General features: G+C 41.2%; 1 protein-coding gene across 2 annotated transcripts in view; it reads left to right on the top strand.

The window, feature by feature from the left end:
* MAMDC2 (MAM domain containing 2) overlaps positions 1-23268 on the top strand; it is a 152003-nt gene extending 128735 nt beyond the window's left edge. Inside the window, exons 12-14 of one of the 2 annotated variants that reach the window (XM_019794667.2) lie at positions 15776-16035; positions 21991-22075; positions 22223-23268. In XM_019794667.2, coding sequence (XP_019650226.2) covers positions 15776-16035; positions 21991-22075; positions 22223-22287 — 410 coding nt within the window. In that variant the 3' untranslated portion in view covers positions 22288-23268. Of the gene's footprint in view, positions 1-15775; positions 16036-21990; positions 22076-22222 lie in introns of those variants that run through there. The other variant, XM_019794668.2, reaches the window with a different exon arrangement.
* Positions 23269-24640: the final 1372 nt, after the last annotated feature.

The raw sequence follows: 24640 nt of genomic DNA on the forward strand, positions 1-24640 counted from the left end.
CTTCCCCCACCCCACCCCCTCCAGGCTGTCCCCCTGCTGACATACAAAAGGGTAACCAGTTAGCCCCAAGAAGGAGTAGAAATGTCCCCATTCTATTCTAGGTGGGTGGGGACAGACAACAAAGACTACACTTAACTATAAATTATGTAGTATGTTAAAAGGTAATAAATTACTACAGAAAAAAATAGAATAGGCAGGGGAGCTTGGAAATTGGGAGGAAGATGAGTGAAGTTCGCTTATCTAAGTAGGAGAGTCACAACAGAGCTCCTTGAGAAGGTAACCCAGAAAAAGTTGGGGTAGCTATCCTAGTGTGTATCTGGGAATAAGTGTTTCAAATAGACGGAGCAGCCAGTGGGAAGCCCTTTAAGTGGAAGCAGGCCCAGTGTGTCCCACAAATAGCAATGAGATCAGAGAAATAATCGTAGGCCAGGCTCTGGCCTTCTCATTAGTTAGAAAGACTTTGGATTTTACTTTACCTGAAATGGGAGAATGCTGGAGAATGTTGAGCTAAGTAAGAAAGTGACCTGGCCTGGTTTTGAGAGGATCACTGTGGCTGCTCTGTTGAGAAAAAAACTAGAAATGGAAATGGGGCAAGAGTGAACTCAGAGAGCCCAGTGAGGATAAAGGGAGGCATCCAGGGGACCGATGATGATGAGGAATTTACAGTGTGGGTGGGTATACCAATGGCAGTGGATTGGTCCAGGTGGTAAGAAGGGGTGAAATTCTGGATATGTTTTGAAAGTGGAGCCAACACGATCTCTTGATAGATTAAATATGGGTATGCGAGAAAGAGAGGAATCAAAGATGATTTCAATAATTTTGACCTGAGTAACTGGAATGAGTTGTCGACAACTAAATAGAACAGATTGAGGGGAGAGGTTTTCTGGGAAGATCAGGAGCTCTGTTTTAAATGTGTCAGATTTCAGATTCTTAGTGGAGATTCAAGGGGAGGTGTCGAGTGGGCAGTCGGGGGTTCAGGAAAGATGGCTGAGCTGGAAGTTGTTGGCATATGGATGACATTTAAAACCATGTGACTGGGTGAGATCTCCAAGGGAGCCCTTGTAGAGCCAAAAGTGGACCAAGGGATAAGCCTTGGAGCACTCCAAAGTTAAGAGGTCAGAAGAGGAAGAACCAGCAAAGGAGACTGAGAAGAGTAGCCAGTAACTCTGATGACATTGTGTGGTCGTCGCTTCCACAGTGTTTGTGGGAAGTAGGGACTCAACAAAGATGTCCCTGCCCCTCCCTTCATCGTCTCTGTGACCTCTCCTCCCTTGGCTCTCTTTTCACTGGTGGCAGTGCTCTTGCTGCCCCTCAGTCACTCTCGTGCCAGTCTAGTGGTACTTACCTAGTCCTTCTATGTGGATATCACTTTTATCTTCCCAACTGGATTATAAATAACCTAAGGGGCAGGTATTTGGACTCAAGTATGACCTTGCTAATGCTGCTTTAATAAAACACCACAAATACTGCTAGGCAGCTTAAACAGCAGAAATTTATTTTCTCACGGTTCAGGAGGCTAGAAGTCCAAGCTCAAGGTGTTGAGAGGGTTGGTTTCATTCTGAGGCTTCTCTGTTGGGCTTGCAGATGCCTTCCTTCCGGCTGTGTCCTCACATGTGTTGTCTGTGTCCTGAGCTCTCGTCATTGGATTAGGACCCACCCCAACAACCCTATTTCAACTTCATTACCTCTTTAAAAGCCCTATCTGCAGACACAGTCACATCTGAGGTACCAGAGTTAGGGCTTCAGTGTGTGAATTTTAGGAGGGCACGATTCAACACATAACAGAATCCCTCCCCAGAGTTAGCGAAGTGGGCTGAAAGCTGAAGGAGCAGGGGGAGCTCTTCTGACACAAAATGGCCTTTGTTCTGCCCCTCACATCTTTCTACTAAGATAACCTGAGTTTAATGTGTATACCACATTCTACCCCCCCCTTCTATGCACAATCTGTGAGAACCTAGCAGAAGCACATTCAGTAGACATTCACTGACTCGTAAGTTGGCTCCTTTATTTACCTTTTTCCTGGTTTATAAGGGCATGCATTAGTTAACTTCGTGTGGCTTTGTTTAAAGAAAATGATATGGTAGTGTTTGCTTTGTCTCTGAAAACTTTGAAGGATGTTTCAGCTGGCTGGATGTTCTGCAAAGATTATAATGCAAAAACATCTTGGTGTGCCCAGTATTCACTCCCAGCAAATGCTGTGTACGTTAAATGAAATTCTCTGGTGCACCAGCAGGAGAATTCTGATTTTTTTCAGCACATTGCTTCTAGGGTCTGCCTTGTTCTTCAGCCTTTATTTCACCTGTTTCAATGCAAAATTTTAAAAGGTTCTCAAAGCATCTTTCAATTTTCTAACGAGAGAAAAATCTTTTACAGGTTAGATCTTTTTATTCCTGTCCAAGGTAATGTAGATGAGGCAGCGAATTTTGCCATGGGTACCTACATATATAGAATTGGATTGAAGGTGTTTTGGTTTGTTCTTAAAATTACTTTAACAATTGCTTTACTGGGGAAATAATGTTAGCTAGTGATCATTTAGGAACATTTACCATGTGCAGGCACTATGCTGGCAACTTTACATCTTGTCTTAGTCAGTTCGAGCTGCTGTAACAAAAGTACCACAGACTGGATGGCTTAAACAACAAACATTTCTTTCTCTCAGTTCTGGAGGCTGGGAAGTCCAAGATCAAGGCGCCAACAGATTCAGTGTCTATGAGAGCCTGCTTCCTAATTCATAGACGGCCATCTTGTTGCTGTGTCCCCACATGGCCGAAGGGGCAAGGACTCTTTCTAGGTTCTCTTTTAAAAGGGTACTAATCCCACTGAAGAGAGTTCACCCCTCATGACCTAAGCCACTCCCAAAGGTCCCACCTCCTAATATCATCACATTGGGGAATAGGATTTCAACATATAAATTTGGGGGGGACACAAACATTCAGTCTGTAAACACAACCTTACCACAAAGTAAGTGGAATTAAAGTAAGTGGATGCCTGTTTTTCACATCAGAATACCGAAACTCAGAGAACTTAAGTGTTTTTCCGAGGCCTCACAGTAGTAACTGAGTAGGGACAGAATCTTGAGGATGTCAGGCTCTAATGGCCACATTCTATCCACACTGTCCACCGGAGTTCCCCACCTATGTGACACTAAGAGACCACAAATGACCTGGAACAGCTGGGACAGCTTGTATGTAAAAGGCACCGTTCTTCACACAGCAGCATGATCTCACCCCAACACCTTTCAAGCAAAGAGGGGTATCTTCTCTTAGAAAGGATATATTCAAACTGATGGTATTTTTAGATCTCTATAGAAGTGCACCTAGCAGAAAGTAAATTCTTTTCTGAGCTCTTCTGGTGTCAGCGAACCAGTGTTGTAAATTGAACTCCAGCACAGTAGCCTGCATACCTGTTGTGTATCCTAAGGCCTGAAAGGGTGGCTTCTTCTTTCGCTGGAATCCAATGGCTGGAGCCATGTGTAGGCAGATATATTGGCTCTCAGATCGCAATATGACAAGCATCACCCATTCAAAAACTAAAGCAGAAGCGAATAAAGGCCCCTTGAAAACATTTGTTTACTTGTTTGAGCCACCAGTATTGCAGGTTACATGTCTATAAGATGAAATGTCTTAGAACTGGGAGCAATCATAAATCCAGAAGATCTTGATTTATTCCCCATTTTCTGAGCATCTATGCCTTGTGCATCAAATAATTTCTCCAAAATTATAATAAGTAAAGTAATAAGGGTTGAGTTCTAGAGGTGATGGAACCACGCAGAGAGAAGCAGCTAGCTCTTCCTGGGAACATCTGAAGGATGAGTGAGAGTTCACCATGACGGATGGCAGGATAAGGTAGCATTTCAGAACAAGGGAACGGCGCATGCAAAGTATGGAACCACTCAGTAGTGTGGCAGCTTCGGGGAACTGTAAATGATTCTACTTGGCTGGTCTGTAGGATACCGTCAGGCAGGATTCCCAAGAAAGTGAAGGCCAAGATACAGGTTTGTATACGGGTTGTATTTTTGGAGGTGTGGTCCCAAGGAGCAGAAGTGTGGAGCGAAGGTAGCAAAGCAAGAAGGGAGGACAACTGATACAAGGATGCATCATTAACTTGGCCACTCTCATGTCCAACTTGTTGCTTGATCCTATGGGAACCTCTGAGAAGCCATGGAGGTTGCCAAGGATATTTGGGAGCTGTGCAAAGCCCCTCCCCACCCCCCATGGAACATTCCATGACCTAGTTTTTTTCTTTAAAAATTTTTGGTCAGTGTTTTGTTAGCTTCAGTTGCTAATTGAACTGATTGCTTTTGACAAATGCCCTGGAGGTAAGGCTATACATACAAAGTAAGGTCTACCTCAGTCAAATTAAATAAAGAGAAGCCCCAAGAATGGAACTTTCTGGTGCTTTGCCAAATAAGTCAAATAGTGATATTTTCTGGGGATGGGGTTTTGGGTAGCACCAAACCAGTTCTGCCCCTTTGCAGAATTGCTGTAGGCTACTGCTTTTTACAGATATCTTAGTTTTAAAGCTCCTGGTTGTCAAGTCTGTTTTGGAGTAGGAGAGATAAAAATGGGATTAGGGCAGGTTAAAAGCTCACCTTTCTTTGCCACATTGTCATTTTTCTTGAATAAACACTCTTAGATTGTTGTTTGCCTTTAGTTAATTTCCGGAGTTGGAATAAGTTGATTTGACAGGTTTTTTGTTTTGTTTTGTTTTTTTACCAGTGTTCCCATTGCTTTGATAGAGAAACACATTTTCGGAGGACTTTATTCTGGCATTCTCAAAGCTCCACATCCCTCCCCCGCCCAACTTCTTTCTCTTTAACAGATTCAAATTCTTTGATGAAATTCATCTTATCATCTAATTCTTGGCCATAATACTAAATGCTCACGTTATTAAATTGTTGCAAATAGTTATTTTTACACTCCTTAAAAGTGTGATAGTTCCATACCTGGGTCACCTGTGGTTCTGTTTGTATTGTCTGCCCCCCCCCCAACTCTGGCCCAGTTTCTTGAAATATCTGGCGTTTAATTGAATACTGGACATTGGGAATGAAGAATTATGGAATCCTTGGTGATGATGTTTTTTTTTTCTCCAGAGAGGATTCAACCTATCCTCAAATAACCAGCTTGAGAAGAACAGGTCCCCTTGGTCCAGTCAGAACTGGGCTAACTTGAGAGGGTGTTGCTTTCCTGGATCAATGTCTTGCTCTCTCTACACCTAAGGGATATGCTCTGAGAGCATACACTGGAGTTTTCTTAGGGGCCCTCCTCGTTAGTATGTTCTAGACTTTAATTTTTATCTCTTCAGCTGGTGAGATCGCTGAAAACTCTGTTCTGCGTTTGGCTTCCTGGCCCTTGCCCTCCGCAGTTTAAGCATTTGGCGCATGACTCCAGGGAAGGTTGCCAGGTGATGGGCTCACTTTTCTGTCCCTCTCTTTTCTCACAAAACTTGGCTCTGAAGCTCTGGCTGCCTTGGCAACCCAGGACTGCTGTTATTATCTTCCCAACCCAGTGAGTTCTGTTGGTTTCTCTGCCTCTTGTTAGCTGCTCTCTGCTTAGCTTCTAAACCGAAGAGGCAGATGCCCCTGGGGAAATGAAGAATGTTGTAAAATGAATTTACTGACCTCCTCCTTTTCCTAGGATCTTGGACCCCTCGAGTCCTTGCTGCCTGGGAAGCCCTCTGCTAACTCCAAAAGAGGTGTTTTCTAAAATATATAGCCGTTATCCATTGTTTTTCCAGCCCTTCTCAGCAGGAGTGTAGGTCTGCTGCAAGTTACTCACCATAGCCAGAAGGGGTGTCTCTGGTATTTCATTTGTTGGCATAATTTATTTAAGAACATGATTGTTCTACTCAAAATTTGAAGCCATTTGCTTTTCTGTACCAACCAGTCACAGTGATTTGAACGAGATCTTTGTGACTCTGGCCTCTTTAAACTGTATTCTGTAATTGATACTTCTGTCTCTTCTACCCAAGGTCTTGCTATATCTGAGATTATGTTGTTGTAAGGTGTTCTGTTCTTTGGGAAGGGGTAGGAGGAGGAGAATATTAACATTTACATTCATACTGCCTTTGGCTATAAACTACCTGAGAGTCTATAATTCTCTACCCTTTTCCCTTTATAACTCTCAGTCCTGAGTAGGAAATATTGGAGACCACTGACATAGTAATAAAGAACTCCAAATGTCTTTTATGTAATTATCACGGAAACCACCTGATGATCACCTCATATTTTTTAAAAGGCGATTTTTATGGTGAATGTATTGTTGCTTAGTTGAAAGTCACCAGAATTTCTCTCCAGCAGGGGATAGTCTGAAAGAATAAGAAAATTTTAGTTGACTCAACAAATTATTAACAGTTCATAGATTTATAGGATGCTAGAGGTGAACAGGATCCTATAGATTAGCTAAGGTAACCTGGTCATTTTAAATATTAAAACACTGAAACTCACTCAAGGGAATTTTAATTATTATCTGCTTGGATCCTAGGATAGCAATAACAAATGCGTCTATGATTTAGATGTACAGCTTCAACAATCATGGAATTACATCCAAAAAAAATCTCCTACTGCCTGCTTTGTTGATTTATTGCTATTTTTGCACTTAGTCCTAACAATATTTTCTATGTGTCTTTTTACAGTACAGGAAGTAAAATCATGGCATTATACAAAAATGGCAGAACTTCCTAACTGATACATGAATAAAATAATAGGTTCAAACTCTAGACCAGCAACATAGTATCTTTCCCCTTAATGACTGGAGGGTGTTGCTTTGGTGTTGGTGATAACAGAATCCTTTTGAATGCAGTGCATTCTGGAACTTTCAGAGGATATACCTGTACTTGGAGACTGCATTCTACTTTTCGCTTCCCGTCCTTTAAGTTTATCAATTTACACTTGGAAGAACACGCACAAGAAGAAAATAGAAAGAGGAAAGGCATACAAAGCTGTTTATAGACAACTGCATTAGACGGGCAGTAAATATAGGCCCATTAAATAAAAAGAGAAGCTCACAAAAGCCACACGTCCATATGGACATGCCAGTTTATTGTGTGTTTATTAGACTCAACACATCGTCATACATAGCAGTTTCAAGGGAGCTGTAGTTTCCGACTCACTATCTGGCGATGCAATAAATCTTTCAAAATCTAATGGTGTCTGTAGTGGAAAGACCAATGAACAGTGCGCTGACTCTGCCACTTGCTGCCTGCATAGTCTGGGGCATCGTCACATAAGTTCTCTGAGCCTCAGTTTCCCCAAATGTAAAATACAGTTAACAATGGGTGTCCTTCTAATCTCTTAGGGTTGCTATGATGATCATAACTGAGATCGTATTTGTGAAAAGCTTTGATACTGTATCAGCTCCCCTCAAATGAATTCTGTTGTTTTTTTTGCAGTTTTTTAAAAGACTTTATTTATTTATTTGAGAGAGAGAGAGAGCATGCACACATAAGCGGTGGGGAGGGGCAGAGGGAGAGGGAGAAGCAGACTCCCCCTGAGCAGGGAGCCTGATGTGGGGCTCGATCCCAGGACCCCGAGATCATGACCTGAGCCAAAGTCAAGACACTTAACCAACTCAGCCACCCAGGCGCCCGTGTTATTTGTATAATTAGTGAAACTTGTATAAAATGTGATGGTCATCTCTGGAATACTTTCTTGGATTCATTGTTGTGTATCATCATCTGTGCTTTTATAAGTAGAAAATCATGGCCTATGATTACAGGTAAAATGACTTAGTAGTAACCAGAACCCTTGATAGACCTTCAAACAATGTTTTCCAAACTACCACTGGGTAACTTAAGTGCTATGTGGATAAATATTTTTTAATTTGATAGTCATATCCATGTATAAGAAAAATACATAACCAGTCCATCAAACCCATTATTTCCCAGATTTATAGCTTTTTTTTTTTTTTGGTTTTCATGCTAATGTGAAGTTTCCTATTTGAATAAATGTATTTATGTAATAAAATTGGAATCTATTTGCAGAAGAATATTAAGTGGATAATACTGCAGGTATGTGGACAGACAAAATCAAATCATGAAGTTGGTATTTGTATGACTAAAGTTTGGGAAATATTTCCAATGATTAAGTCAGTCATGTAGTAGGACAAGTCATGCTAGTAAAAAAGAAAAAAAACAAAACAAAACCCAAAACCCTTGCCCTACGATTTGGCTCCTTCATTAATGAAATACTAGAAACATTTGTGACAGATGAATCTGGACTCGCACGGTGAAGGGAGGGACTCAGCAGGATGTGTCTTTCCTGACACAGATGCTAGTTATTTACAAGACTGTAAAGACAGGTTTTTAAAGTTCACAGGGTTTTATTGGTTATTGGAATTTTATTAATATTTATATGCTGCCATGCTGTCAGAATCCTTCTAAACATTAGTTTTAGTCGCCTTGGCGTTTACAGGGATTTTGTGGCCCAAAGATAGTGGGATAAATAAATCAATAGGTAACCATCCAGTTTAGTGAGAAAATGCCTTCCATTGTAACATTTCCTGGCTCACTGAGTCTACCAGCCAATAGATGAAAAGTCCTCCAGGCCCTCCTCCCCGCAACTGCATTCTAGAAAGGCAGCTACTCATCATTTCCTTAACGATTTCCAGAGAGAGACACCATCCATTTCTTTTGTGATATTGTGTAATGTTTCGGTAAGTCTTCCATCTTTCTGATAATTAAGGGCGAAGTCTTCATTTCTAAGAACACCCTCTCTTGTGTGATAGAAATATCAAGGCTGCATTAAAATACCAAGTAATGACATGCATTTATAAAATTAGGCTGTCCGACAAATGAAAATCATAATTATGTATTTAATGTGTTCGTTATATAGCTGTAACTTACTAGCAGCCAAATTCCGGTGCTTGTCTTTTAAGAATTGTAGTAGTTCAGGCGCCTGGGCGGCAGAGTGGTTAAGCGTCTGCCTTTGGCTCAGGGCGTGATCCCGGCGTTATGGGATCGAGCCCCACGTCAGGCTCCTCTGCTATGAGCCTGCTTCTTCCTCTCCCACTCCCCCTGCTTGTGTTCCCTCTCTCGCTGGCTGTCTCTATCTGTCTTATAAATAAAAAAAAAATCTTAAAAAAAAAAAAAAAAAAGAATTGTAGTAGTTGATATCCGGACAAGTAAGAAGGCTGCCCAGCTAGTCTGTAACCCTCTGAGAAATTATCTCCAGATTATCAAAATCTCCAGTGTCTTTCACTCCTTCTATCATTTATCTTATCACACTAGGTTCTGATATTGTCAGATCCTACTTACACATAGAAGGCTTCTATGACAAGCTGCTGTTAAAAATTGATAATATATACATAACACAACATTTACCATCTTAATAGTTTGCAAGTGTGCATTTCGCTGGCAGTAAAGTCCATTCACCTTGCTGTGCAACCATCACCACCACCCATCCCCAGAACTCTTTCCGTTTCCCCAAAGTGAAACTCTGTCCCCCTTAAATAACTCATTTATGACAAGCTTTAAGAATCACTTAGAAGGTATAGTAAAAAGCAATTTTAAAGAGACACATTTAGCTGTGGTTCTGCCCAAAGTACTGATGTCTTTTTTTCTCCTGATTGTTCAAAATCCTCTTCGGCTTAATGAAGGCAGCTCGTACTGGCCACTCGAGCTCCTTCCCGGCCCTGGTGAAAGGGGGCAGGCACCAAGACTGAAGTAACAGCTGCTTCACTGTTCCAAATTATGAATATGGTGTGTGTCTCAACACAGCACAGTTGCTGCACAAAGAACAGATGGGACCCCGATCTCCCCGTAGACCCATTGGAACCCCGTCTTGAATGTTCAACAATGACCCACACAGAGAAAATGATTTCAGTTAATAATCCTTTCCACAGATTGGAATCCTTCATGTGCATGAACATGTGAGCTGGTCTGAGGTTTCAACACTAGGGGTTCCTGGCTCCCATCCAGGGCTTTTGTTTGCTGAGACAGACAGCATTTGGAGTTATAATGTGGCAAAGCTTGTCAACACATGGGGCTTTTCTCTGCTTTCCAAACACATGTGAGACAGACTGGCTCTCTATGAAGCTCTGGATCTTTTCTGGGGAAAGGAAATGTCACATGCAAGTCAAAAGGAAAAACATATTTGGAATCAAGAGGAATAATTGGTCTGTGCATCAGAGAGACAAATTCTGATCAGTTGACGAATATGTTAACATTGTTTGTATGTATAGATGTTGATCTAGATTGCTTTAAATTGGTATTACCTTGTGGAATATGCCTATGTGCTTAACACAGAAATGCGATCAAGGATTCTTGGAGAGGCTAACATGACTCCAGAAAAACAGACTGGGGTTAGTGCCCCAGAAAGGCACAACGTGTTGTACTCACATCCCTCTGGATGTTACCTCCGTCTTCCCAAAGTGGAATAATTACACAGCTCAAAAGCCTGGGAGATTTCCTTTCATACTTTATGGTCTGAAACACAAAGATCTCTGGAACCGGAGACCTAATACCTGAGACCCAGAGGTGCATGAGCGGAAAGCATTTCCGAGAAAGGCGTCACCCACTGGAGGCTAAATGGTTAGTGCACTGTACTCAGAAAGGAAAGAATGTCATTTAATTCTGGGGGTGATTAGGCATTTTCCTCTCTTCCAGGATCTCCGACTAATTCTGTCTCAGACTCATTCTGTTACCAGTAGGGTGCATGTTGTCATCGCTAGAGGGAAGGTGCTTCTTAGATCCTCTCTCACTCATGATGGCTCCATTGCTTCCTTTCAGTTCTGCAAAGCTGTCCTGTCTCAGAGCCCTGATGCTCTCTACTTTTTATTTCCCCAGTGACAGCATCTTTTAGAGGAGGCTGCTTTTCCTCCTAACTGACCGTTTCATCTTTAGGCAAGATCCTTTATTTAGGATTCAAGTGGACCTTCTGAGAACCCCAAAGCCAGATACAAAAGTTATTTTTCTGATTTTCTTATTTTTTTGGAGGAATTTTTTTTAGGTTAAACATGCAATAAGACAGGGTTTCAGGATTCTACAGCACGAATTTATGTGTAGAATAGCATGGGATGCCTTTGTACATATTTAGGTGATAAACCGTGGTCGTTTTCATGCTTTGACCTCATTTTCCATAGAATCAAATTAAATACACCCTTCTGGAGCGTGGCACATGGTTAAGCATCCGATTCTTTTTTTTTTTTTTATGTTATGTTAGTCACCATACAGTTCATCATTAGTTTTTGATGTAATGTTCCATGATTCATTGTTTGTTATAACACCCAGTGCTCCTTGTAATATGCGCCCTCCTTAATACCCATCACCAGCCTAGCCCATCCCCCCTCCTCCCTCCGCTCTGACACCAGAGTCCATAGTCTCTCATGGTTTGTCTCCCTCTCTGATTCCCCCCACCTTCATTTTTCCCCTCCTTCTCCTAATGTCCTCCATGCTATTCCTTATGTTCCACATATGAGTGAAACCATATGATAATTGTGTTTCTCTGCTTGACTTATTTCACTTAGTACAATCCCCTCCAGTCCCATCCATGTTGATGCAGATGGTGGGTATTCATCCTCTCTGGTGGCTGAGTAATAGTCCATTATATATATGGACCACATCTTTATCCATTCGTCTGTTGAAGGGCATCTCGGCTCCTCCCACAGTTTGGCTATTGTGGACAATGCTGCTATGAACATTGGGGTGCATATGGCCCTTCTTTTCACTACATCTGTATCTTTGGGGTAAATACCTAGTAGTGCAATTGCTGGATCATAGGGTAGCTCAATTTTTAACTTTTTGAGAAACCTCCACACTGTTTTCCAGAGTGGCTGCATCAGCTTGCATTCCCACCAACAGTGTAAGAGGGTTTCCCTTTCTCCACAGCCTCTCCAACATTTGTTGTTTCCTGCCTTGTTAATTTTTGCCATTCTAACTGGCATAAGGTGGTATCTCAATGTGGTTTTGATTTGAATTTCCCTGATGGCTAATGATGTTGAATATTTTTTAATGTGTCTGTTAGGCATTTGTATGTCTTCTTTGGAGAAGTGTCTGTTCATGTCGTCCGCCCATTTTTTGACTTGATTATTTGTTTTTTGGGTGTTGAGTTTGAGAAGCTCTTTATAGATCTTGGATACCAGCCCTTTATCTGTAATGTAACGACTCTTGGTTTCAGCTCAGGGTCATGATCTCAGGATCATGAGATCAAGCCCCGTGTCAGGCTCTATGCTCAGTGCAGAGTCTACTTGGAGCTTCTGTCTCCCTCTCCCTCTGCTCCTCCCTGGCTATCTCTCAAATAAATAAATAAATCATATACACACACACACACACACACACAAATATATACAATAAATAAATCACACACACATATATATACATAATTATATACACCCTTCTATTAGGATGATCTATATCTGTACTTTTTTTTTTACATCCAGCCTAGCTTAAGTTAGAAAATGTTAAAGGAAAGAGTAATGAAAGTTCCTTTCATTGCTGAAATTACAAAAACCCCAGTGTTCCTTGTACAGCAATTTTCTTGCCAGTGAAAGAATGAAGGTAACAACATTTAAAAAATAATCTTATATGTGTTTGGTTTTTCAAAAAATTGCATCGGATGGCATGGTACTAGTTTGAGAACATTGGCTTTGATACAACTTTAATTTTTCAACGCTTGGCTTTTAGTTTTGCCTTGGAGCATCCTAGTCAAGTGCACGTGTCACTGCCAAGACCTTCACACAACTGGAGTGACTTTGGTCGAACTGGTTTGGGGCTTAGAGCTGCTGAAGCAAATGCATTCATTTGTTCATTCAACAATTATTTATTGAGTGTATGTTATGTTCTAGGACCTAGAGGCATAGCAGTGAAGCAAACAAGAGGGTGTCTCTGCCCTTGTGTGTTCTAGAGGAGGGAGACAGGCAAACCTAAAAAAAAATAAGAAAAGTATATAGTATGTTAAGAGTCGATAAAACACTATGGAAATAATAGAGGGTAGGAAATGAGAAATGCCAGAGGCGGATTGTAATTTGAAATAGTGTTGTCAGAATAGGCCTAATGGAAAAGGAAATATCTGAGCAAAGACCTAGAAATGAGTGGGTGAGGCCTGAGATGCTATGGAGGGAAAGCCATTCCAGGCAGAGGGATTAGCACATGCAAAGGCCCTGAGGTAATAGCATACCTACTATATCCCAGGAACAGCATAGGGACCAATGTGGCCATGCAACACAGAATGAGTAAGAAGAAAGGCAGTAGGAGAAGAAGGTGATAGAACTCAGAGGTAAGAAAATTGTCAGGAGATTCTAGGGCCCTAAAAGCCATTCTCAGGCCTTCAGCTTTTAGGGAAGGGAAATGCTGAATCAAGGGAAGCTTTTGAGCAGAGGAGTGGTAATATTTAGCTTTTGTTCACTATGGATACTATGTTGAGATGAGATTGGCAAGAACAAGGGCAGAGACAGGCAGACTAGCTAGCAAGTGTTGCATTAATCCATGTGAGAAATAATAGTGGCTTAGACCAGGAAGTAGCAGGGGAGGTGGTGAGAAGAGAAACGACTGGATTCTGGACATGTTTTGAAGGTAGAGCAACAGAACTTCCTGACAGCCTGACTGTGAGAGTGAGGGGAGGAGGGTCTGGCTTAGGACTTCCAGAAAGGGTGCGGTGGCTTTTAGGGTAAAGCTGTTAGAGTTTAGTTTTGGACATGTTCAGTTGAAGGTGTCTATTTGACAAGAAGGGGAGATGTCCATTTGACAGTCTGAATAAACGCATCTGGGTTTCAGCAAATGGGGTTGGAAATTTAAATTTGTGCTATAATAACATTATGTAGCATTACAAGCCATGGAACAAGATGAGATCGCTCATGGAGTCCGTGAGAATAGAGCAGTTTGAGACTTGGGCCTTAGAGCACTCCAAGGGCACAAGGTCAGAGAAGAAAGGGTGAATTAGCAAAGTAGTGACCAGTGAAATGAAAGAAAAACCAGAAGAGTATAGTATCCTGCAAACCAAGTTAAGCAAGTACTTGTAGGGGTGCCCAGGTGGCTCAGTTGGTTAAGGTCATGATCCCAGGTCCTGGGATCGAGTCCTGCATGGGGCTCCCTGCTCAGCAGGAAGTTGCTTCTCCCTCTAACCCTACCCCCTGCTCGTGCTCTCTCTCTCCCTCTCACTCTCTCTCTCTCAAATAAATAAATAAAATATTTTAAAAAAAGAAGGTACTTGTTGGAGGCAGAAGTGATGTATTATCGTCAATGCTACAGATGAGACAAGAACAAGGGCTGAATATTGACTGTTGGGTCAGTGATGAGGATGTCATTGGAGAACACTCCAGAAACACTGGCAGTATCGTTCGTAATATTTTAAGGGAGATCCTGGGGAAGGCTGGTTGATGAAGGCCACATCCCATGACTCTGATGGCCCGGTTTCACAGGGTGACGACTTTACTGAGGGGAACACTGGGGGAAAGGGTTGCACGGTGCATACAGTTTGATAAGACCCACCTAAGCAGGACTATTTCTCCCACCTCTTTAATAGCGCATGGGACTTCTCAGGTCTGGGTCTGTGGAAGTGGGAGAAAGGAGGAATGCCCTGAAGAAGCACAGATAGAGCTTCCGATCATTTCCGATTGGGATATTTCAAGCCTGGCATTTGGGGAAATGACTAGAGCTAATGAATTAAACGTCCAACTGTAACGAAAGATGCCCTAGAGACCATTTCATCCGCGTGCAGTATTTGGGCTAGCTTTCTTTTTACCCTCAATTCGACCATTAACTCTTGCATGAAATAATAACAGAACACTATGTAAAGATTATGTTTTACATCCTGTATATTTAAAAAATCAGTGTTGGCCAAGAAGAAAATAAAAATGCATGCAAACATTTGTGCATAGTTTTTCAGGTAGAAGAGATGTAAACTTTTATCAAATGACCCAGGGTTAAGAACTACAGATACGGAGTCCAGGACCTTTTTTAAAATGAGCCTCAGGTTTACAAAATTATATCACTGGTGCGTTACTCTAGAAATTACTATTCATATATTGCCTTATTTCAGTGGCTGGATGGTAACTATTAATACTGGGGGTGGGGGGCCGTAGCTGATTTGTAGCTATGTCTGCTCTTTGTGGGGCAAATACATCAAACATGGCCCATTTCAAACTACCAACATGAAGTCATTTGGTCCTACCAACAGAAGTCACACAATTGACTCTTAGCAGCCAGTGGGAGCTGTTCCAGCAAACAACTGTTTTATTTATGTGCAGACAAATCTTGCTTCTGCCTGAAACCAGCAGTAAATTAAAAACAAAATTAAGATAGGAAATGGAAACGAAAAGGCTATAGTGTGTGTGTATATATATATATATTTGTATGTAAACAGTATTAATCCTTACTTCAAGATGATGAATATAGGTTGAGAGAGGATAATTCCTTAGACCAGGATCAAATATGAGAGTCAAGACTTGAACCCAGACCTACATGACTACAAAATCCATGCTTTCTCCCCGAAACCCATGTCTGGAAGGTCCAGAACGTTGTCCATGAATTAGTAGGATAAATTCCCGTATGTTAATCACCACATCAGTGACGTAATGCTAGTATTATAATAACATTAATTACATCCTGTGTATTAAACTGAATTTTAAATTATTGAGTGAAAAGAATTATTTTGATGGTTTGGATTGTGTAGCAAATCTATTCTTGGATTCTATTCTCCAAAATTATAAAATCCTTCATCAGGACAGTGGTCAAGTCATCCACTTACTGTAATATGTTTCCAGGAACACTACTCAGAAGAGAAAGAAGGGAATATTCCATGTGTGTGTGTGTTTGACAAACCTGATTTTGTGTCGCTCTCCAGGCTACTACATGTACATCGAGGCCTCCCACATGGTGTATGGACAAAAAGCCCAGCTCTTGTCCTGGCCTCTGAGAGGAGTCACCGGAAAACAGTGCTTGACCTTTTTCTACCACATGTATGGAGCAGGGACGGGCCTGCTGAGTGTGTACCTGAAGAGGGAAGGTGAGAGTGAAGAGTCGCTCTTATGGAGACGGCGAGGTGAACAGAGCATTTCCTGGCTGCGAGCGCTGATCGAATACAGTTGTGAGAGGCAACACCAGGTAAGCCGGAGGAGGCAAGAGCCAAGCGATAGAAAGGGGTCCTATAAGCGTCTGCTGTTCTTTCTCCTTGCTACCCAAGAGAACACTCTGTTCTTTTTCAGGGTCATAGATGAAGGCAGTACTTGTTTCAGAGAAAACATAATTAGTCTCTATTGACTAAATCTCAGCAGTGAATGGGAGATGAAGCGGGCCGAGAAAGCTTCGGGTATTTATGCGTAAAGTGATTTTTGTGACTCAGTGATGAAAGGGTGGCTATTTTTGTCTTGGCGCATTCTGAGTGTCAAGTGAATTCTATGTGTCCTGCACGTCTCTAAAGCAGTCTCCTCTTCTTCTGAACATGGTATTACCTAATTAGATGTTCCAGCTGCATCTTCCCCTCATCGTTACCCACATGCAAGGGCTTGGTTTGCGAGCCTCTATTTCACAGTGTGCGTGGTCCAGAGGAAATCTGAAGCCTCTCTCTGCACCGACGTGGAAGAAACAGGGAGTCCCGATCCTCAGTCCTGAGGCTCATGGGTCGGAGGAACCCCTGTCCCACAGCGTCTGGTCATGGGTGAATCTGGGCAGGAGCCGGAAGGAGCCTTTCACATTCCAGTCTGTGAGGTGGAGCAGCCAATCTAGCCTAGCGGTGGGCGGGGGCCTCCTGTCAGCCACTGACTTCACCTGCCTCCTCTGAGCCGAAGCTCCAGGGAGCTCTTGGGGAGATGACCTTCAGACCCTGGCCGTTCCTGAAATTGCTCCGTAGAATTCTCAGCTCTGACCTTCCACGAAAAGCGCTGCTTCCTCCTCCTCCTTGCTTCTGACTGACGAACAGTCTTGGGGCAGCAGCCCCTCAGCTTTAATCACTGGCTGCTTGGCCAAGCCCAGATCTCCCCGGGCAGAGGTACTCATAGTAAGGGCTTCATTCTATACCATCAGAGAACCATGTGGAATTTTCTACAGATCTCAATGGGAAGGAAGTGCAGAAGCTCAGGTGGGCCAGGTTGCAGAGCCAGCCAGGGTGCTGTGTTCCCAAAGAGCAAATGGCAGAGGGAACATAAGCCATTACCCGGGGATGGCCCATTATCTTGGCATGGATAAAACTGTCGAGAGATTGAGCGAAGAATAACAGATAGCCCCAGGACTGATGTGGATAGTGCTTTAATATCTGTTACAGAAGGAAACCGGGTCATTCGGGAACTTACTAATGTAATCGGTCATCATTCTGAGCTGTTAGATTAATTTCGTTAGGCCATTAGGGCACTCATACTGCTCCCTGTTCACATGTGCTCAGAGTGTGGTCCCGAGGCCGGCGCGATGCTCGAGATGCGAATTCACCTAAAATGACATACAGCTAGATTGCACATTCTCAGGCCTCACCCGGGAACTGCTGAACCAGACACTGTAGGGGAGGGGACCAGAATCCGATGCACACTAAAGATGGAGCATCTCTGTCCTAGCGTAAGTGAATCCGAGTCTCGGGCGGAGCCTGAGCACTGATGTTTTTAAGAACTCCCAAATGTTGCTGACGCACAAGAGTTCTGGGATTTGAGTCCGAGAGAACCAGGGGCTTCTCCACATCTAAACCCAAGGGGTTGCGTCCAAGGCCTTGAGTATACTAGACTTGCCGGGTAGCTGGTTGTTTGAAGGGTTTTGTTTTGTTTTGTTTTTTTATCCCAGAGTAATTAGGCATCTCAGGTAGCATCTTGAGGCGTTCAAGTTCAAAGGGTGCAGAATGGCCTGAGAGATTTTTAGCTCACAACCTGGAAAAAAGACTCCAGACCGTTCCCTTTGTCTTAAAATGGAACAGATATGAATCTGCCATGAGGAATTTCCTTCTGGATTTAGTGATTCCCTCAGGAATCCCAAATGACTAACTATCTGGAGACCAGGCTGAACTAGTCTCTCCAAAGCATCTTGATGTCTAATGAAACACAGACACACCCGTGCAAATAAATCCGCCATCTTCTCCGTGCCAGGCACTTACAGCGCTAGGAGCTGTACATAAGTTCTTCCAGGCGATCTTACAGCTCCTCTTTGCAGATGGGGAAACTAAATGTCCAGCTGGTAAGTGGCAGAGTGAGAATTCAGTCCCAGATCTGACTGGTCCCCAAGTGTGTATCCCTAAGCCACGACTTTACACTCCCTCCTACCAAGGAAGTTCCAAAATATACTCCTTCCCCTGGGTGTCATAAGCACTGCGTGATCGTGGGGGAATCTCATCCTCTCTCGGAGTGTTTCTACGTGTTCAAAATGGGGTAATAATTCCTGCGGTGCTGATGTCACCAGTTAGAGGGTCAAATGAAATTATGTATGTGAAAGGGTTTAATAATACACTTTAAAGTCCCAAAGTATAAAAAGATATTATTGTTTCTAAGAATATATTCCCTCCCAAATATCTCTGGTCTCTAATTCATATTGCCATGGCAACCGTGGTATTCTCAATAGTTACATTGGCATCCAGACTGAGTTCCTAAAGTAGGCCAAAATATCTCATTTTAATGAATATTTATTGACCGCTTGCTATTCTAAGTGCTGGGGATGCAGCAAAGACCCTAACATGTAAAGCTCCTTCTCTTTTAGTTGACATTCTAGTGGGGAGAGATAGAATGTAAACCAAAGATATATAATGTACCATCAGGTGATAATGAGTGCTATGAAAAAAAGTAGGTCAAGCTGATCAGGTAACGAGATCAAAGAAGTATCAGGGCGTAATCGTGAAAGGCCTTGGACATCATGGTAGAGTTTGAAATTTATTCCAGAAGCAATGAGGAACCATCAGGTGGCTTTAAGGTAATGTGATCTGATTTTTATTTTTAAAAGATCACTCCAGCTGCTACCTGGGGAGTAGACTGTAGGGAGGCAAGGAGACTTTAGGGCTACTGCAATAGTCCTGGCAGAAGGAGTGGTAGCTAGGGCTGTGTGGCAGGGGTGAGACGCATCGGAAGCCCACGGGACTTCTTATGTATGGCACGTGGGGCTTGAGAGACAGAGGCATCAAGATGACTCCATGGGTTTTGGCTTGAGCAACCAGTAGAATGGAGTTACCATTTACTGAGATGGGGAAGGCTGTAGGTGAGGCATTTCTGGAGGCGTGAGGGCAGTGTGTGCAGGAGGGAAGTTAACAGGTAGGGTTTTTGGGACATGCAAAGTTTTCAATGTCTGTTAGACATCCACGTGGGCATGTCGGGTAAGCAGTAGGATATGAGACGGGAGTTCGGAGAAAAGAACAAAGCTGGAGAAGTCAACGGGTGCATCATCAGTGGGGGTGGGCAGGTGCAGATGACTTTCAGAGTGCTGTAGTACTGCTGACGTTTGAGATTCATCCTGTAGGGGACATACGTGGGTGGCCTCCTGATGACATTCCAATCATCTGATCGTCCTTATAGGAGAAATGCATCAAGTGGCAAAATTTTAATCATGCTCCTTCCTCAGGGTTTAATAAAGTGCTAAGCCACACTTGACTTGCTATTGATCAAAAACATGAAGTGATTTTATTTCCTTTGGATTCCTTGCTTAATCTTTCCCCCTCTGCTCAGTTTTCCTCCCTGGGTTCTTTTATTTTGATGCTATTGAAGGAGGAAAGAGCTAGACAAATTCTTAGCTCATTGAAATATTCATATCATGCATATTGTTCGTTACACTGCCTAACATTTAGTAAGAGTGATTACGTGCTGGGTTCTCATCTAACACCACGTTTCCAAATTTTCTGGTTCATGGTGGGCTTAGTCTTATGAGTATTTTCCTGGTGCCAGTAGAGCAAAAGTAATACCTCACAGTTTCACTTATTAAGTAGTTGGGTTCAAACAACTTAGTTAGGGATTTATGTCCCAATGACTTAGTAGCCATTGGAAAAAAAATAATACAGTTAAATTGAAAGAAAAAATAAATTCTTACCTAGTTCTTAAATAACCACAGTTATTTAAGAGTAGGATGTGTATCTGCAATACAAGGGGGAAATCATAATGGTGTAAAATGGTTATCATTCAAATATTAAGGAAATTCAAAGAAGAAAGTTGTATGAAATCAAGTGTTTGGCTCATGTGCAGATTATTCTGAATATAATTCCATCAGGTAATTCATTTATTATATTTCCATTGTAGACTTAGAGGTCAAAAACCAGATTTTATTGATGTCCAGAGAACCAGAATGCTTATTAGCTGCCTCATATATCCTCCTGTCTAGATGTGTTAAGACATTTTCCCCCTCTTCTAACTACTGATTTGGATTCTTGTTTGGGATTGTGTCCTTAGAATTTTTAATAACGTTATTTTGCCCATTTCTGTCATTAAAGCTTCTTTGAGTCATTAATTTGAAGATAGTTTCATATGCTTATTAATTATCCACTTTATATTCTTTGATTTAATTTAAATCATAAACTAGTGCAATAGGGAGTCATTTGCTCATAAAATTGGTAGAGCAAATGTGTCTTCTGGATAATTTTCATTACCCACGAGCCTCCCTGCAGTATTCAGTGGTTTATTAACCGTTGTTGGGGCAGCTTTAGAACTGGTAATGTAACCTCTTTTCCCTAGAACCTGAATATTTGATCAGTTATTTAATTCTCAGGATCTAAAGTTATGGAACTGGGTCTCTCCTCCTGGGCTGTACTTGGATGTTATGGTATTTAACATGATAAGTGAACCTTTGACCTTTTGGTAAACTTAATGATTATGCTTTGCTGTTCACACATGGTCTCAGCAGCCATGTTCAATTCTTCCATCTAGTACCAGTATCACTGTAGATTTATGGAGAACCTAAGAAAGCTTAAACTTCTGGCCCATGACTTTCATAGGCCCTGTGAATGCTGGGACCAGAATATTCTAGGTGGGGAGGGGAAACCAGTCACCACCAGGAAGTATTTCCAGGTGAGCATTTCTGGGAAACTGACTAAAGAAATCTCAGAAGAAAGGGACCTAAATCTCCAAGGCTCTAGTAACTTGTTGTGAATTTCTTTAAAATCCCAAATAAGTACTCTCTTTTGTATCTAAATTTGAATTTGTGATTTTGTATTCCTCTCATTAAAGGAGCTCGAAAAACAGTCTAAGCTTCCAGACCCACACAGCCTGGATCTGCCCCTGACGAGTATTAGTTTTTTGGTTTTGTTTTTGCTTATTTTTTAAAATGTTTTGTTTAAATTCAATTTAGTTAACATATAGTGTTTTATTAGTTTCAGGAGTAGAATTTAGTGATTCAGCAGTTGCATACAACACCGAGTGCTCATGATTTCAAGTGCCCTCCTTAATGCCCATCACCCAGCTACCCAATCCCCCACCCACTGCCCCACCAGCAACCCTCAGATTGTTCCCTAGAGGTAAGAGTCCCTTATGGTTTGTCTCTCTCTCTGCTTTTCTCTTATTTTATTTTTCATTCCCTTCCCCTATGTTCATCTGGGTGTTTTTTTTTCTTAAATTCCACATATAAGTGAAATCGTATGGTATTTGTCTTTCTCTGACTGCCTTATTTCGCTTAGCATAATACCCTCTAGTTCCATCCACATCTTGCAAATGGCAAGATTTCATTTTTTTTGATGGCTGAGTAATATCCCATTGTGTGCATAGATACCACATCTTCTTTATCCATTCATCTGTCCATGGACATCTGGGCTCTTTCCATGGTTTGGCTTTTGTGGACATTGTGGCTACAAACATTGGGGTGCATGTGCCCCTTTGAATGACTGTGTTTGTATCCTTTGGATAAATACCTAGTAGTGCAGTTGCTCAATCTAGGGTAGCTCTATTTTTAACTTTTTGAGGAACCTCCATACTCTTTTCCAGAGGGGCTGTGCCAGTTTGCATTCCCACCAGCAGTGTAAGAGGGTTCCCCTTTCTCTGAATCTCACCAACATTTGTTGTTTCCTGAGTTATTAATTTTAGCCATTCTGTCTGGTGTGAGGTGGTATCTCATTGTGGTTTTGATGCGTATTGTTTTATCAGGATGACTCTATTTCTAAATTCAAACTTAATTACTTTTCAGGTAATTTTTGAAGCCATTCGGGGACTGTCCATAAGAAGTGATATTGCCATTGATGATATTAAATTTCAAGCAGGACCCTGTGCAGGTAACAATATTTTTCCCAATTATATCAGCTTGATTGGAAAGGGATTTTGCAAGAGTCTCCAATCATAAGAATGTGAATTAAGTATTTTTCTAAAATAAAAATAGAGAAAATTACTATTGTCTATTTTCTATTTGTCTTTTCTGACAGAAATGGAAGATTTAACTCAGCAATCATCAGGATATTCTGAGGATTTAAATGAAATTGAGTTTTAAGAAATGATCTGAATTGGATAAACTAAACAAGAGCCATACCTCTCTTCCATCAAAATGAAAGAACAAATGGATACTGGACAGTCTTAATCATTTCATAAGTTATAGAATGACTTCACAGCACAGCACTCCTTTTCATTACTTTTGCGAAAAATACTGACTCAGGGCTTTTTGTTTTGTTTTGTTTTGTTTTCCTTTTTGCGTATGACAACTGTTATGAAAGTACAGGCTGTTGATTTTGCAAAGATCATCTTCATTTTGGTTCCAGTTAAAAATACAAATGTACTATATAGTGCAGTCATTTTAAAGTATGCATATGAAGGGCACAAGCAAAATGAGATGTGCTCATTTAACTCTGCATTCAGTGAATGTATTGGGAGGAGACTAAGTCTTGTGGGTTTCTTTTTGAATTTCAAGCATCATAGCTATTTTTAAAGTAATAATGTGAGGTGTCAGTAGTATCTGCAGAATGAATGCAGTTTTTCATGGTGACAAGTCAGTCTAAGAAAATAAAATCTTATTGCCTATGTTTTATTCATAGAAAGGGAGTATTAATTTTTTGGAGTATTAATTTTTAAATATTTTTACCGTATGTGATAACAAAGGATCTTTTCATGAATGTCCCAGGGTAAGTCAGTATTAATTAATGCTGTATTACAAGGCAATGCTACTTTCTTTTTTCCCCCTTTGAACTACTTTTAAAAGTCACTCTGAACACATGGATTAGAAATTGCACTCTTTTTTTTTTTGTAAAGCAAGCTTGAAAATGTTTATGGACACACACCCAAAAATTTTTAGGATGTGTTAAGCAATTTTGCTGTTTTTTTGTAATGAATGTTTTGGTAAGGTTTTGAGTAATTTGAATTCAAGCAGATATACTAAACTACTGCTTTTTATTTACATGTTTAGAAAATTGTATATACATATTTGTATACCCAAGCAGCTATTATAAGACTACCTAATAAAAGGTAATTTGAAAATCTTTTCACTAGCAATTAACTCATTTCTACGTTATTTTTCTTGTTCAGAAGGTCTCTAGTACACAGCTGCAGATACTAACTTGAATTTCTACTCTGCCGTAATTAAGTTCTTCTTAGGCCTTCTATTAGTGATATAAACACTGCACACATTGATACAATAATTAATTTTTAAAGTATTTTATTTTACATAAGTTAACGTAATTTTTCACCAACTTTTATCTTAGTAGAATATAAACACTGTGAGAATAGGGATTCTTCCATATTCTGTTTACTTATGTAGTCCAGTACCCAGAAGAATATTTGGTATGCAGTAGGTGTTCATCATATAAGTACTTGTTGAATGAATGAATGAATGAATTTAGCCTTCCCCACATCCTCGAAATCGGAGATATTATTATCCCTTTTTACAGAGAAAGAAATTGAGGCTCGGAAGAGTGAGCAAATTATTTAAGATTCCATAGGTGTTCAGTGGAGGAACTTAGAGTTGGGTCTTTCTGACCCGAAGGTCCATACCTCTTCCTACTTTCTATGGCCAAAAATCCATGGTTCTCACAAGTTGGGTGGTATTCCCACTCAAGACTGTCAAAACTCTCTAGGTGCCTGGCTGGCCCAGTTGGTAGAGCATGTAACTCTTGATCTTAGGGTTGTGGGTTTGAGCCCCACATTGGATATAGAGAGTACTCAAAAAAAAAAAAAAAATCAAAACTCTTAAATTAATCTTTAAAGATTAGTCTACTTCAACCACATTACTTGGGGGAAAAAACAAGACTCAATTATACAAAATAAACGTAGGCTTATGGGGAAAATCAAATAAACTTCTAGAGTAAAGCAAAATTTTGCAGATCAAATCCCAAAATAGAGTTGAAACATTGAGGAAAGAAGATTTCAAGATGTGAACCAACTCAGTAGTGTACTAGACATTATAATTTCTTCACCCTATTGTTCCTGTCCAGAGCTTAGTTATATTTGCAGAATAAAGAAATGAAAATTGTGTCTCCGGGACCTAACATGGTATCTCATGCATAGCAAGGGGTTTCTAATATGTAGTCACTGAATGAAGTCATTCACCAGCCTCCTTGCTTATGGATTACATAAATCCATCATAAACATCAGAGCTAACATTTATTGAATACTTAACTATCCAGACATTGTTCAAAGAGCTTTACGTGAATTCACTCATTTAATCCTGATAACAACCCATGAAGTAGATTTAGCGATATTTCCATTTTATAAATAGAGAAACTGAATTTGTCCAAGGTCAGCAGCTGGTGTAGGGCTTAGGTATGAACCTGGGTATGTTGCACTGCCAAAGCTGTGTTCGGATCCTAGCAGGACTGCCCCCTGAACCTGCCGGCTCTCCTGCCAACCCCATCCCC

Source organism: Ailuropoda melanoleuca, chromosome 17, assembly GCF_002007445.2.
Source record: "Ailuropoda melanoleuca isolate Jingjing chromosome 17, ASM200744v2, whole genome shotgun sequence".
NCBI classification, from domain to species: domain Eukaryota; kingdom Metazoa; phylum Chordata; class Mammalia; order Carnivora; family Ursidae; genus Ailuropoda; species Ailuropoda melanoleuca.